The following is a 16,415-nucleotide window of genomic DNA, read 5'->3' on the forward strand; positions in this document are numbered from 1 at the left end:
GCCTCACTCAAGGGGAAAAAAAAAGAGCGAGGGAGGGAGGGAGGTTAAGAAATCTAACAGTAATAGTCACAAAGGCCAATAATCTCTGATTGCCACAGAACACTTAGTGAGATACTAACTAGACTTCTGTTGTTTTATCTATCTACCTACCTATCAAACATTTATTTTATATCCCCAGATTAAATCCAGGGTACGTAATGTTAGACAGGTAGAAATATATTTATTCCAAGAATTGTGACCAAAAAGTCCTTAAAACTTCATGATGTAGTCGAGGGAAAACACACTCAAAAACTTTTATAATTTTAATCTCCCTTGAAGCCCTTCTTTAGTCATTTAAACTAGATTTTATAACATGTGAACTAACAGCTTCAAAGTAGTCTTTTCTTTGAAAGGAATCTCAAAAAATACCTACTCAACAGAAGCCTTTCACATATAGGTTAAAGGTAAAATATAGATTTTTTATTTAAGATACTTACGCTATGCAGTAGCCTTCAAATTTTCATGTGTTTCAGTTTTGCGGTCAGCTATCACCACTTAATTTCTGCTCTTGCAAAATCTTCACATCCACAGAAGTTACAGAAAATGCTGCATGCATAAATAAGCTCAAGAGAAACAGCAGGGCAGCCTCCAGCCATGACTTACTTGCTGAAATGAAATCTTAAGACACAATTCTGTCTCTTCCCCCAAACCACCGATGCTGCTTTCTTCTGGGACACTCTTGTGAAAATCAGCTCAAGCTCAGAGTTCCCCTGTTTCACTGCCATTTCTTAGAAGGACAGCAGCACAAACACAAGCCCACAGCCTCTGTTATGAGATTCACAAAAAACCTATTTCTCACTCTGTGTTAACAGAGCTGCTTTTTATAATGGTTCATGGCTCCAAAATGACAAGAATTATCCTAGAGGCATATGTGAAAGAATTTAGCATTTCAATAACCTAAAGAAAAGTTACTTGGGAAATAAGAATTATCTAACCACTTCAGTACACTTCAGGACACTTTAGATACCTTTACTTCCCTTCATATACATGTACTGATCAAGTGTTCATTTTTTAATGCAAATCAAATGATTAGTCAAGTGGGCCTTAGGAAGCATCACTACAAACAAAGCTAGTGGAGGTGATGGAATTCCAGTTGAGCTGTTTCAAATCCTAAAAGATGATGCTGTGAAAGTGCTGCACTCAATATGTCAGCAACTGTGGAAAACTCAGCAGTGGCCACAGGACTGAAAAGGTCAGTTTTCATTCCAATCCCAAAGAAAGGAAATGCCAAAGAATGTTCAAACTACTGCACAATTGCAATCGTCTCACACGCCAGTAAAATAATGCTCAAAATTCTCCAAGCTAGGCTTCAGTAATACATGAACCTTGAACTTTCAGCTGTTCAAGCTGGATTTAGAAAAGGCAGAGGAACCAGGGATCAAATTGCCTACATCTGCTGGATCATCGAAAAAGCAAGAGAGTTCCAGAAAAACATATATTTCTGCTTTATTGCTATGCCAAAGACTTTGACTGTGTGGATCACCACAAACTGTGGAAAATTCTGAAAGAGATGGGAATACCAGACCACCTGACCTGTCTCTTGAGAAATCTGTATGCAGGTCAGGAAGCAATAGTTAGAACTGGACATGAAAAAACAGGCTGGTTCCAAATAGGAAAAGGAATACGTCAAGGCTGTATATTGTCACCCTGCTTATTTAACTTATATGCAGAGTACATCATGAGAAACACTGGACTGGAGGAAGCACAAGCTGGAATCAAGATTGCCGGGAGAAATATCAATAACCTCAGATATGCAGATGACACCACCCTTATGGCAGAGAGTGAAGAACTAAAGAGCCTCTTGATGAAAGTGAAAGAGGAGGGTGAAAAAGTTGGCTTAAAGCTCAACATTCAGAAAACTAAGATCATGGCATCCGATCCCATCACTTCATGGCAAACAGATGGAGAAACAGTGGAAACAGTGGCTGACTTTATATTTTTGGGCTCCAAAATCACTGCAGATAGTGACTGCAGCCATGAAATTAAAAGATGCTTATTCCTTGGAAGGAAAGTTATGACCAACCTAGACAGCATATTAAAAAGCAGAGACATTACTTTGCCAATAAAGGTCCGTCTAGTCAAGGCTATGGTTTTTCCAGTAGTCATGTATGGATGAGAGTGTTGGACTATAAAGAAAGCTGAGCACTGAAGAACTGATGCTTTTGAACTGTGGTGTTGGAGAAGACTCTTGAGAGTCTCTTGGACTGCAAGGAGATCCAACCAGTCCATCCTAAAGGAGATCAGTCCTGGGTGTTCCCTGGAAGGACTGATGTTGAAGCTGAAACTCCAATACTTTGGCCACCTGATGCGAAGAGCTGACACATTTGGAAAGACCCTGATGCTGGGAAAGATTGAGCGCAGGAGGAGAAGAGGACAACAGAGAATGAGATGGCTGGATGGCATCACCGACTCTTTGGACATGAGTTTGAGTAAACTCCAGGAGTTGGTGATGGACAGGGAGGCCTGGCATGCTACAGTTCATAGGGTCACAAAGAGTTGGACACAACTGAGTGACTGAACTGAACTGAAATGATTATCTGGTGAATGTCAGGCCTGAGACATTTTCAAATCAAATTCACTGCAGAAAAACTAATGAAATGAAGAACTTCAGTCAGCTCAAAAATCTACGTCATTTCACACTATGTGCAAAACAGGACCATTAACACCCCGAAAATATGAGGCTTAAGATGTGGTTTTCATCATCCAAGGTTTCTAACCATACCTATCAATGAATATTTTATCAATTTCTAATGTTTGCAATAAAACACAGTTTTACACGCTCTCCTAAAAATATTATAAAACATGATACAGTAAGTTCAGGTTAAAAAAGATGTGTCTAGTCAGTCTGCTTTGGTCTTTATGAGCAATGGCAACCATATTAGATTCTTTCTTTCAATCCCTCTAATTACTAAGCAATTATGTGCCACGCACAGCACTAGACAATAGAGATAAAGTGACAAAAAAGACCTTTTGGCTTTAAGATACCCAAATAACTACCTAATTACAGGTAAGTAAGCAGTAAGTGCTATGAAAGATAAGTTAATAGTTAAGTAACTGTTTACTTTTAGGGCAATGTTAGTACAGCTACAATGTGAAATTTTAAGTTAGCTTATTTAAAGTTGGTTAAATTTGGAATACCAAGAGTTTTCATCCTGAGCATACTGAACAAGAAGAACTCTTTCTACAAAATTATCTACATAATAATTTATTCCCTCTAGTGTAACAACTACCTTTGTCCAGATGTAAGCTGATCAACGTAACAGATTTGCATTCTAAGACATACAACCTCAACAATGAGAACACTATTCTGGGCTGGTAAGAGAAAATCAAAAATACACTACAATATATCATGAGTCAAGATTTCTGTTAATCTAATTTGATCCAAAACTTACATTGAAAACATAGCAAAAGTATTCCTTAGTGAAAAAAAACAAGACTTCACTAAAGGAGAACAGAGGTCCAAAACAGCAAATGCTATTTAATACCACTTTCTTGAGTTAATTCTATAAAAATCAAAGAATAATGTAGGAGTTAATAAAGCCTATTTCTTACAGGAAAATTCATAGAAGCCTAATTTGGTAAAAAATATTCCATTTTTAACTATATTTTTCTGCACCCCTAGAAATTCTAATATAGTGGTAATATCTTCCTGTCATCCTGAAAATATCTCATTACTGAATGCTGGAATGAGTGAGGCTTGTGGAGGTTTTTTGCTGTCACTGGAGCCAAAAAGATTTACATTTGAACAAACATTTGTAAGTACTTAGGACAAACATCCACATAATAGTTATGATATACAGTAGAGTGATGCTATATTATAATTCTGTCCTTGGAGGTCCACTCCTTGGAAACCACGTGTATAAACAGATTACCAGAGAAGCAATAATAACATCTTCTGATAACTCAATAATTAAATCAGCATATTATAAATTGCTCTTTTTAGTATTCCAGCTGGCTTCTGGGATATTTAACCACCATATTGGTCCAAAGGAGAGTAAGAAAGCAAAAAAACATGAATGCTAATTAAGGTTACCTTTGTGCCAAAGATGACGAAAACATTTGTCCAAAGGCTGGTTCAGAATCACAAGGCAGTATTTCAAATTCCCTATGGGAAAAAAGCAAAATCAAGTAAACAAGTGAAGTTAAGTCTTGTGTTCCCTAATTTGAGTCTGGAATCGTACTCTTATTAATTTAGGTTTTCAGTCTACACAGAGCTAAATTTTAATCGCAGCTGACTTCTTATACCTGGATTTTAAAAGACACCATAGGTTCACTGGATCTACTTTATTCCATGTGTCCGTCACACCACTGTATTGCTGAGGACTTTATTATCAAAATATAGTTCATCATAAAAACAACTGCAGTCCCTGAAGCTGTAAAGAGTTGAACACAACTTAGCGACTGAACAACAACAACAAATGCTTCTTTTTGTAGGGGTGCACAGCAAAAATGCTGTGCTGATTTGAGATATACACACCACTTTGCCACAGGTAGCCTTCTACCTGGCTATTTGGTATCACCTCAATGTCTGCCAAGCTGCTTGGGTCTAATGGGTGTGTCCTTTTACATGCATTTTCATCCTCATTTAGTCACACTCTCTCTTTCCCTCTCAATCTCCCCCTTGGCCCCACTTGAACTCACCCATGGAAAACTTTATTTCCCCAAAATCCTACTAGCTCTTTTCATGACTCTTTTATTCCCACTTTTTAGATGACACTCAAAAGACCAAGAAAGATGGAGAAAAGTTACTTCTCCAACAATCATTTCAAGCCTTTTATAACGTACTGTAAAAAGTGCAAAGCAGAACACAATGAGGCTGGCTGAAAATCTGTCATTCAGTTCAGTCCGAGCATTTCATTTCATTTATGGAAAAGAAATGTTTGTTTGGTGATAAGAAAAATTAATTGTGTTTTTAAGCAATCTCAGTGTTAGAAATGGAACAAGATAAGGAAATGAAAAGGGGATGCCATCATCCACGGCAAATGTTATTAAGTGCCGATTATATATCGAGCACTAGGAGTATGAAGAGGAATAAGATTACAGGGTATCAGCAAGATAAGACATTTATAATAAAGACGATTTATTCCACATACAGTACAACACAAGGATCGGAGGAGTGCCGGGTAACAGATAAATGAATGTGGCAGAAGTTCAAAGCCTAGAAAGTCAGTAAAGTCTAGTGTTATCCTAGAAATCTTGGTGATATGCAGATCTCTGAACTTGAGCTTAAAGAGATAGCTGGACAGAACAAAGAAAAGGGCATTCCAGACAGAAAAGACAACCCACAGGAAGCTGCGATCTTTGGCCAGTAGGATTGTTACCACGGAAAGTTTAGGCGGCAACATCCTAATGATGGGCACCTGAGACATGTATCCTAACATTCCAGATTTCACACACGCTCTTTTTGATGACAGAGAAATTTCAGTCCTGGCATCCAGAAAGTATTTAGGAGTGATGCAGAAATGAGTAGTAAAACCAATTTATGTATACAGGAGGATCAGCCAAACAGAGATGACAGACGAAGGTCAAAGTGCAGACACAAAGCTGAGATACTGCAAAGCAAGGGCAGAGAGAGAAAAGAACAAATTGCAAACATAAATCATCATATTTTGCTCAGTGTTACAGAGCAGAAGGATGTCAACAAAGGAAATATAGATGAAACAGCTACAAAAGTAAAAGAACTAAGAGTATTTCCAAGAATGTGGCATCAATAATGCGCATCAAAGAGACTAGACGATGAGAAAAGGCTAACAAGGGGGCGAAAATGTCAAAGAAAAGTCTGAAAATTCAGAGGACAGTAAAGAGAACAAGGAGTGAGAAAACTGAGGTGCCTCTTCTTACTTAAAAAAGTGAACGGTGAGAAATGGGGGAGAAAAAGGCAGCAAAGTCCAAGAAAGTATTTTAAATATAGAATATATTGTATTCTAATTAGGAAGAGGGAAGTAAGAGACAGAAGGGAAAGGACTCATTCATTCAAGAGGTATTTACAGAGCACAAAGTAGTCTCCTTTGGGAAGGAATGTATCCCCCCCCGCCACCCTGGCCCAAAGGCTTACAAACTACTGATAAAAACACCTATGGAGACTGAAGCAAAGGATGAACTATCACAGTGATACACAAAATTGAGATAAAGGCAGAGGATGACTGATTTCCTCCTAAGAAAGTAAACAAGAACAAAGTCAAAATATGAAAGTCGAATGGACATCAAAAATAACTGCTGCAAGAAATGGACTACAGGAGCTGAATATCCACAGGCTTAAAAATAGGGATTCAGTTGGGATCAACTAGCAGACACAGGACATCAGATTTGTCTCAAATTCAGGACTTTTTCCACCCATTCTGGGATGTTGAAACAGGAATCGGTGTAAACAAGATGGTGATGATGGCTGGTTGGAGAATTGGCAAAATCACTTGTCCAGAGGTGAGGGGAAGCCAGGAGGCATCTTTGGGCTGCATCAGAGTGAACGATAGTGGCAAAAACCAGTGATTACTGCACAACATTCCTCCTCCTCTTATTCAACAGAAACCTGATGGGCTTTTGTGGTTTCGGTTTTGGTTTTTGCTTTGACTTTCTGGCTTTTTTTTTGTTTTACTGGGCATATTACTGTCTAGATGAAAAACTCTTAGATTCTCTCTAGCAAAACGTAGTCATAGCACTAAGCTCTGGTCAAGAAAATGTATAGAGGAGCCTGATATGCTACTTTTAGGGAGTCTCCTTAAGGGGGGGGGGGAGGGCTTTTTCTTCTGTTTTTCTCCCATTCTGCCACCTGGAGCAAGACTGATGAATGAACAACAGTCTAGCAGCCACCTGGGATGCAAAGAACAAAGACAACAGGCTGAGAGCGCCTGGGTCCCCGATGACTCCATGAAACCTCTGCACCAGCACTTCAACGCCTGACTCCAGACTTCTTTTATATGAGAAAAAAAAAAAAACTAAACTCCTACTTTAAGTCAATAATCCTTGGGGTTGTTATTCTGTAGAGAGAAACTGAATTTTAATTAATGGGGTGATCATGGGGTGATCATGGTCTACACTGGGATAAGGTAAAGATGATCAAGAGAGAAACTGGAAAAGACAAAGAGCAGGCAAGCATCAAAACACAGGAAGGAAGACTTCAAATTGTTCACTTATTCAACAGGGATAAGAGATTCATAGCCTGTAAGTGCTTGATATGACGTTAATGGCAAGGAGCTAATAGTTAGGATAAACCAATGGTCCTTTAATCTTTGGCGAGGTCTGCACTGCTAAAGGAGGCATTCAACAATATTGCATGTATGTGTAAGTGAAGGAGCAAACTGCTGTCACTGATTCTTTGATATGTGAACTCAGTATTTTTGTGGCTCAAAGAACAATCTGATGAAGGGGAAAAGCATTATTATCCACCTCACTGCTCCTCTAAAACCCATACCTTCATTAAGGCATTATCTGTGAAAGCATTTTCGAAAAGAACGAAGACATTTGAAAATGTATAGTTCAGTTTGCTAATGATATTATCCAAGAATTAACTACTCCAACTATTTCTATACATAGCATTTATGTTAATCTGGCTCTATGCATAAAGATCTTTAGGTACTAGGATCTGATATTCTTTCCTCTTCTAGTCTAGGCTCCTCTGCAATTAAAACTAAATGAAGTCAGTTTGGCATTCATTTTAACCTCAAAACCCTTATGGTTACTAGTCCCTACTAGGCTGCAGAAAATGTAGTACCCAGAACCACCCACTGTTTCCTAAATAGGTTATGAGAGAATCTCAATGCAGAGAGAAGTCCACATCAGCCTCAGACACTGAACCATAGGACCTTAACTTCTGACTCCAAATGTGTAGGAGTTTAGAAAAATAGTCAGGACCATAGCAGTAAGGAAACTAATAGTCTTATATCAAGTACTGGGTTGGCCAGAAAGTTCGTTCAGGTTTCTGTACCATCTTATGGCCAACCCAATATTTCTCAGGTTGTCACCCCGATGCTATCCCTAGGATGTACAAAAAGACTTAAGAGAAAGGCTAGGAAGAATTTCTTCCTTATGCTATAAAAAATACAATTTGTAAAGTCAAATGTAGTCATTCCTCTCATTCTGACGAGAATGAATCATTCTTTCTCAAAGAGAAATATAGGATAAGTCAAAATCTTTGATTTGCTTTCTTAAAGGGATTTCAATTACAGATGATGAAAAACTCCTGACCCTGGATGGATCAGAGCCAAAGTACTCCAAGTCGCCTGGAAACTCTGAATTAAGTACAAACGTCCAAGTTCATGGCTCAGCGGGTAAAGAATCCGCCTGCAATGCAGGAGACACAGGAGATGCAGGTTCAATCCGTGGCTCAGGAAGATCCGCTGGAGAAGCAAACGGCAACCCGCTCCAGTATTCTTGCCTGGGAAATCCCATGGACAGAGAAGTCTGGGGGGGACTACATTCCATGCGGTTGCAAAGAGCTGGACATGACTGAGTGGCTAAGGACACAAGCAACACTCACGAGTCCAAGTTCATGACATGAAAAAGACAATCAAAATGACATTACATCATTAGCCTTGAGCAAAAAAGGTGAAGAGGTCCTCTGACAGCTAAGGACTAGTTAAACAACAAATTCAGAAGGTAAGAAAGGTGGGAGGGGCATGCCAACTTGCTTTCATTCTTATGTAGTTCTCTCCTCGATTTTATTATTTAAAAACAAAACAAAATGAAAACAACAACAAAGAAACACCTGCTTATTAGGAGAAAAGGCTGATTCTGTTTTGTGATTGGGGAAAGGAAATTCATAAGACAAGCCCGGACCGTCAGAGCGTGCCAGAAAGTAAGGAAGCGCTCCCCAAAGCCCAGAAACGAAACAGCCACACCGACGGAAGTACGTCAAAGGGGCTAAGAGAGAATCCGAAGAGCTCCCAACACCCCAATAGTCAAAGCTGGAACAGCTTAAGCAACAAAATAGTTCTGGCTAGCAACCCCAGGTAGAGAGAGAAAAATTCATGACTCAATACTGATACAACAAAAATGACTGAGTTAATCATTACAATAGGAGGAAAGAGACATATCCCAAGCAGAAGAATTCCAAAGAAATGACTAGTTACTTGAGGAGATACTCCATCCTAAAGGGTGGAAACACAGTTGTGGGCTCTGCATATTGTGGGTTGCACAGAGAAGTTTCTTCCAAAGAGTGTACACTATGAAAATGGGGGGAAATCTTTACAGAGGAGAAACCTGACAAACACCACTTCAGCCAGGTGATCAAGGTCAGCATCAACAGTCATAAACAGGGTGATGAAAACAGCATTCTATCTCTTCATCTTCTTCTCCAAATTCCACATCCCCAGTCTAAGCAGGAAAAATAATTCAGAAAAATTTCAGCAGGGACACATACTACAGCGTGCCTGCTCAATGCTCCTCAAAGCCGCTGAGGTCAACGAAAAGAAGGAGAGTCTGAGAGATCGCCACAGCCAACAGGCTCCCAGGAGACATGACAGTTAGACGCAGTACTCCAGGCTGAATGAAATCTTGGGACACAGCAGGGTCATTAGGTAAAAACTAAGGAAATCTGAATAAGCTACGGAACTAATAATAATACATCAATATGGGTTCATTAATTGTAACAAACACTCCATACTAATAGAAGGTGCGGATAAAGGTGAAAATAGGGGGATACATAGGAACTACTTTTTACAATCTTCTCAATTTCTCTGTAAATATAAGGCTTTTTTTAAAAAAAAAATAAAGTCTTAAATTTTTATTAACACCTTGAGGCAAGGGAAAAAACAGAACTGAAAATTATTCCATAAAATAGTCATTCCACAATTATTCCATAGAACATAACTGGCATATAAGTAGAGTGCAAAAGTGTTTCTGGAGTTCGGGTACAAATCCAAGAAGGGGGAAAAAAAAAACCACGACATCAGAAGGCAAAGATGGTTTGTTTCATCCTTGGAAAATAATTATATCAATATTTTAATTAAGAAAGTAAAAAGACAATAGAATAGCAAATCAAGAAAACCAATTACTTTTCATTTGAGATCACTGAGAATAAAATTATTTGGATTATATACAGAGCTAGATCCTATTCACATCTCTGATTCAATTATCTAAGAAACTGAGTCATCCAACTCAAGAGTGAAGGGTTAGCCTTTTTTCAATCAATAAGAAATTAAGACAGTATTAGTTGCTAAGCAGATGGGCACTGGAACCTCAGGTGTCCTTACAGTAGGTGGTCATGGCTTACAGATTACCCATGAGATCGTCTAAGGGATTAAAAAGGAGCCCCACACAATGGGAGCAGCAGCACACCCTCATTTATTCAACTTATTAGGTTTTTCCAGGAGTCATGTATGAACGTGAGAGTTGGACCATAAAGAAAGCTGAGCACCGAAGAATTGATGTTCTTGAATTGTGGTGTTGGAGAATACTCTTGAGAATCCTTTGGACTGCAAGGAGATCCAACTACACAGTCCTAAAGGATATCAGTCCTGAATATTCATTGGAAGGACTGATGCTCAAGCTGAAGCTCCAATACTTTAGCCACCTGATGCGAAAAACAGACTCCTTAGGTAAGACCCTGATGCTGGGAAAGATTGAGGGCAGGAGAAGGGGACGACAGAGGACGAGATGGTTGGATGGCATCACCGACTCAATGGACGTGAGTTTGAGCAAGCTCCGGGAGACACTGAAGGACAGGGAGGCCTGGCGTGCTGCAGCCCATGGGGTCACAAAGAGCAGCACGACTGAGGGCCTGAACAACACAAACTCATCTTTATCAAAGGGCTGACTAGTTCGCTTATTTTTTTTAATGATCCAATGGATGTTGACAATTTGATCTCTGGTTCCTCTGTGTTTTTGAAATCCAGCTTGAACATCTGGAATTTCACAGAACACATACTGTTGAAGCCTGGCTTGGAAAATTTTGAGCATTACTTTGCTAGCGTGTGAGATGAGTGCAATTGTGCAGTAGTTTGAACATTTTTTGGCATTGTCTTTCTTTGGGATTGGAATGAAAACTGACCTTTTCCAGCCGTGTGGCCACTGCTGAGTTTTCCAAATTTGCTGGTATATTGAATACAGCACTTTTTCACAGCATCATCTTTTAGGATTTGAAACGGGTCAACTGAAATTCAATCGCCTCCACTAGCTTTGTTCGTAGTGATGCCTCCTAAGGCACACTTGACTTTGCATTCCAGGATGTCTGGCTCTAGATGAGTGATCACACATATACCATCGTGTGTGAGTGATCACACACAACCATCGTGGTTATCTGGGTCATGAAGATCTTTTCTGTCTAGTTCTTCTGTGTATTCTTGCCACCTATTCTTAATATCTTACCTTCTGTTAGATCAATACCATTTCTGTCCTTTACTGTGCTCATCTTTGTATGAAATGTTCCCTTCAGTTCAGTCACTCAGTCGTGTCCAACTGTTTGGGACCTCGTGGACTACAGCATACCAGGCTTCCCTGTCCATCACCAACTCCCAGAGTTTACTCAAACACATCACTTACTCATCACTTACTCCGTTGAGTCAGTGATGCCTTCCAACCATCTCATCCTCTGTCATCCTCTTCTCCTCCTGCCTTCAATCTTTCCCAGCATCAGGGTCTTTCCAAATGAGTCAGCTCTTTGCATCAGGTAGCCAAAGTATTGGAGTTTCAGCTACAGCATCAGTCCTTCAAAAGAAAATTCAGGACTGATTTCCTTTAGGATGGATCTCCTTGCAATCCAAGGGGCTCTCAAGAGTCTTCTCCAACACCACAGTTCAAGAGCATCAATTCTTCAGCACTCAGCTTTCTTTATAGTCCAACTCTCACATCCATATATGACTACTGAAAAAACCATAGCTTTGACTAGAAGGATCTCTGTTGGCAAAGCAATGTCTCTGCATTTTAACATGCTGTCTAGGTTGGTCGTAACTTTTCTTCCAAAATGTTCCCTTGGTATCTCAAATTTTCTTGAAGAGATCTGTAGTCCTTCCCATTCTATTACTTTACTCTATGTCTTTGCATTGATCACTGAGGAAGGCTTTCTTATCTCTCCCTGCTAGTCTTCGGAACTCTACATTCAGATGGGTGTATCTTTCCTTTTCTCCTTTGCCTTTTGTGTCTTTTCTTTTCTCAGCTATTTGTAAGGCCTCCTCAGACCACCATTTTGCCTTTCTGCATTTCTTTTTCTTGGGAATGGTCTTGATCACTGCTTCCAGTACAATGTAACAAACTTCTGTCCATAGTTCATCATGCACTCTATCAGATCTAACCCTTTGAATCTATTTCTCCCTTTCACTGTATAATCATAAGGGATTTGATTTAAGTCATACCTGGATGGTCTAGTGGTTTTCCCCACTTTCTTCAATTTAAGTCTGAATTTGGCAATAAGCAGGTCATGATCTGAGCCACAGTCAGCTCCTGGTCTTCTTTTTGCTGACTATATAGAGCTTCTCCACCTTTGGCTTCAAAGAATAAAATCAGTCTAATTTCGGTATTGACAATCTAGTGATGTCCAAGTGTAGAGTCTTCTCTTTGTGTTGTTGGAAGAGGGTGTTTGCTATGACCAGTGCATTCTCTTGGCAAAACTCTATTAGCCTTTGACCTGCTTCATTTTGTACTCCAAGGCCATTTTTGTCTGTTACTCTAGGTATCTCTTGACTTCCTACTTTTGCATTCCAGTCCCCTACAGTGAAAAGGATATCTTTTTTGGGTGCTAGTTGTAGAAGGTCTTGTAGGTCTTCATAGAACCATTCAACTTCAGCTTCCTCAGCATTATTGGTTGGGACACAGACTTGGATTACTGTAATATTGAATGGTTTGCCTTGCAAGAGTTACAGAAAAACATCTATTTCTGCTTTATTAACTATACCAAAGCCTTTGATGTATGGTTCACAACAAACTGGAAAATTCTTCAAGAGATGGGAATACCAGACCACCTGACCTGCCTCCTGAGAAATGTGTGTATGCAGGTCATGAAGCAACAGTTAGAACCGGACATGGAACAACAGACTGGTTCCAAACAGGAAAAGGAGTATGTCAAGGCGGTATATTGGCACCCTGCTTATTTAACTTATATGCAGAGTACATCATGAGAAACGCTGGGCTGGAGGAAGCACAAACTGGAATCAAGATTGCCAGGAGAAATATCAATAACCTCAGATATGCAGATGACACCATCCTTATGGCAGAAAGCAAAGAAGAACTAAAGATGAAAGTGAAAGAGGAGAGTGAAAAAGTTGGCTTAAAACCCAACATTTAGAAAAATAATATCATGGCATCTGGTCCCACCACTTCATGGCAAATAGATGGGTAACAGTGGAAACAGTGACAAACAATTTTTTTGGGCTCCAAAATCACTGCAGATGGTTATCTCAACCATGAAATTAAAAGACGCTTGCTCCTTGGAAGAAAAGCTATGACCAACCTAGACAGCATATTAAAAAGCAGAAACATTTCTTTGCCAACAAAGGTCCATCTAGGCAAAGCTATGGCTTTTCCAGTAGTCATGTATGGATATGAGAGTTGGACTATAAAAAAAGCTGAGTGTCAAAGAATTGATGCTTTTCAACTGTGGTGTTGGAGAAGACTCTTGAGAGTCCCTTGGACTGCAAAGAGATCCAACCAGTTCATCCTAAAGGAAATCAGTCCTGAATATTCATTGGAAGGACTCATGATGAAGCTCAAACTGCAATACTTTTGCCACCTGATGCAAAGAACTGACTCATTTGAAAAGATCCTGACACTGGGAGACTGAAGGCAGGAAAAGGGGACGACAGAGGATGAGATGGTCGTATGGCATCACTGACTCTATGTACATGAATTTGAATAAGCTCTCGGAGGTGATAATGGACAGGGAATCCTGGCATGCTGCAATCCATGGGGTCACAAAGAGCTGGACAAAACTGAGCAACTGAACTGAGTAATTTTTAAATATTCTTCAATATTGAAGATAATACAAAGTCTACCAAAGCATCATACAAGAAACTGGCCAAAGTGGTAACTTCTAGAAGTAGATCTGCTGCTGCTGCTGCTGTTAAGTAGCTTCAGTCATGCCCGACTGTGCGACCCCATAGACGGCAGCCCACCAGGCTCCCCGGCCCTGGGATTCTCCAGGCAAGAACACTGGAGTGGATTGCCATTTCCTTCTCCAATGCATGAAAGTGAAAAGTGAAAGTGAAGGCCATCAGTTGTGTCCGACTCTTCGAGACCCCATGGACTGCAGCCTACCAGGCTCCTCTGTCCATGGGATTCTCCAAGCAAGAGTACTGGAGTGGGGTGCCATAGAAGTAGATCTAAGAAACTTCAAATACAATCTAATTAGTCCTGGTCAGAGCTTAGTGGAAGGAAGGGAAAAGGAGGGAAGTAAAGAGAGAAAGGAGAGAACAGAGAGAGAGAGGAAGTATTGACCCTTAAGTATATAAAACAGTGGCCTCAACTTCCCTGTATATCAGAATCAAAGATCAAACAACAACAACAAGCCAATAACCTTTCCTAGAGCTTCTGACTCAATGCACCTGCAGGAGGGCATGGGTATCATGATTTTTTTTTAAAAACATTATAAGAGTCTACTATTGCTCTGTAGTGTTAGTCGCTCAGTCGTGTCCGACTCTTTGCGACTCCAGATTGTAGCCTACCAGGCTCTTCTATCTGTGGGAAACTCCAGGCAAGAATACTGGAGAGGATTTCCATTCCCTTCTCCAGAGAATCTTCCAGACCCAGGGACTGAACATAGGTCTCTCCTGCACTGCAGGCAGATTCTTTACCACCTAAGCCACAGGGAAGCCCTTGTAGGCAATCATAATTGAGAACCACTGGACCAGTGCCTCAAGCTAATGACAGAAGAAAGCCATCATAACAGCAACGTTATTTTAAAACACTGCCCATTTCATCTTTATCTCACTTTTTAATGGCTGTTTTTTGAAAAAATGTGTATATATATCACAATGATAATCACTTGCAGTTATTTTACAAATAAACATAAATTGGTTGCTTTTTTCTTTAGCTAACATGGCATGAGATCAAAAAAGGATTGAACACCACTACTCTAAATGAAAATACATTGAAATAAAATATAATTTACAATAGAAAAATGATTTACTGCAATGCATTACCAAGTTATCCAGGATTTAAGATCTGTTTTTTAAAAATACTGGAACTCAGATAAAATCTATATTAGCCAAAATACACGCCAGTCATTATACATAATAGTTATTTTTTCAGAGGACCAAAGACCCTTTTTAGGAATCTCTCATCTCTAAAAATATTTCAGTTAAGCAATGAAAACTCTAGGCACCAAATTTCACTTTTTATATTGCACAAACTTCTATATATAAGAGCAAGCTTTTTTTCTTTTAAGTGTGCATAGGGAAATCCAAACTGTCAATTCATTCTTTGAGGAAATAAATTGCATGTAGACAAAGCAGAACTATTAAAAAGCTCTGAATAAATATTCCATACCAAAGTCTATTAAAATAATCACATTACCAACAGATTAAGAATTGGTAAGTCACAGAAAGTAAGAAATTGCTTCAGAGACAGAAAATATAGAGACAAAGAGATGCTTCCTGAGAAATCTCTCTTGCCCGCCCAGACTAAGAGTGATCACTCGGTACAATTTAGATACATACGCATGATAATAAACTGTGCCCTCTTCCAGTGCAGTGCCCTGGTTTGGATGATAAGTTACACTGTCCTTCTTCCCTATACCTTCAGCTTCTACCCTGTTTCTCTGTTTCATTCTTGAGCAAAACCTGCTTCAGTGAGATTCTGATCCCAGCATCTCCTGAAAAGAACTATTGCCAGGGTTATTGATGACCTTCTGGTGTAAGAATTCAACAGCTAAATCCCAAATCTCATACTGCCCAACATGTCTCAGTAGCATAACAGAACAGACCACTTCTCATATCATTCCTGAAACATATTCTTCCCTTCACTTTTTCAGGTAGTGGTGGTTTATTTACCCGGTCGTGTCTGACTCTTTGCGACCCCATAGACTGCAGCCCACCAGGATCCTCTGTCCAGGGAATTCTCCAGGCAAGAATACTGGAGTAGGTTGCCATTTCCTTCTCCAGGGAATCTTCCCGGCCCAGGGATTGAACCCAGGGCTCGAACCTGGGTTTCCCGCATTGGAGGCAGACGCTTTAACCTCTGAGCCATGAGGGAAGCCCCAATACTACTCTTAAATGCATATTATACATAATATTCCAGTAAGGACACTAGAAAAGACAGCAACAAAACTAATCATCTTGTGCTCAAACAGCAAAATGGTATTTTGACCATCGTAACACACACACACACACACACACACACACACACACACACACACAGACTGGAGGCGGTCTGCAGAAGTACAACTGCAAAACTGAAGAGCTCTGAGATATTTCCTATGAGAATGGATTAAGTCTTTTAAAGTTAAATGAGTA

The 16,415-nt window shown here is 39.8% G+C and overlaps 1 protein-coding gene across 7 annotated transcripts in view; it reads right to left on the minus strand.

Moving 5' to 3' along the window:
- TPK1 (thiamin pyrophosphokinase 1) overlaps nt 1-16,415 on the minus strand; it is a 345,650-nt gene that overhangs the window by 263,908 nt on the left and 65,327 nt on the right. For all 7 annotated transcript variants that reach the window (XM_065939582.1, XM_065939576.1, XM_065939575.1 and 4 more), the window contains one exon: nt 4,073-4,144. In XM_065939582.1, the coding sequence (XP_065795654.1) occupies nt 4,073-4,098 (26 nt within the window). In that variant the 5' untranslated portion in view covers nt 4,099-4,144. The remainder of the gene's footprint in view (nt 1-4,072; nt 4,145-16,415) is intronic.

Source organism: Muntiacus reevesi, chromosome 6 (assembly GCF_963930625.1).
Source record: "Muntiacus reevesi chromosome 6, mMunRee1.1, whole genome shotgun sequence".
Taxonomy (NCBI): domain Eukaryota; kingdom Metazoa; phylum Chordata; class Mammalia; order Artiodactyla; family Cervidae; genus Muntiacus; species Muntiacus reevesi.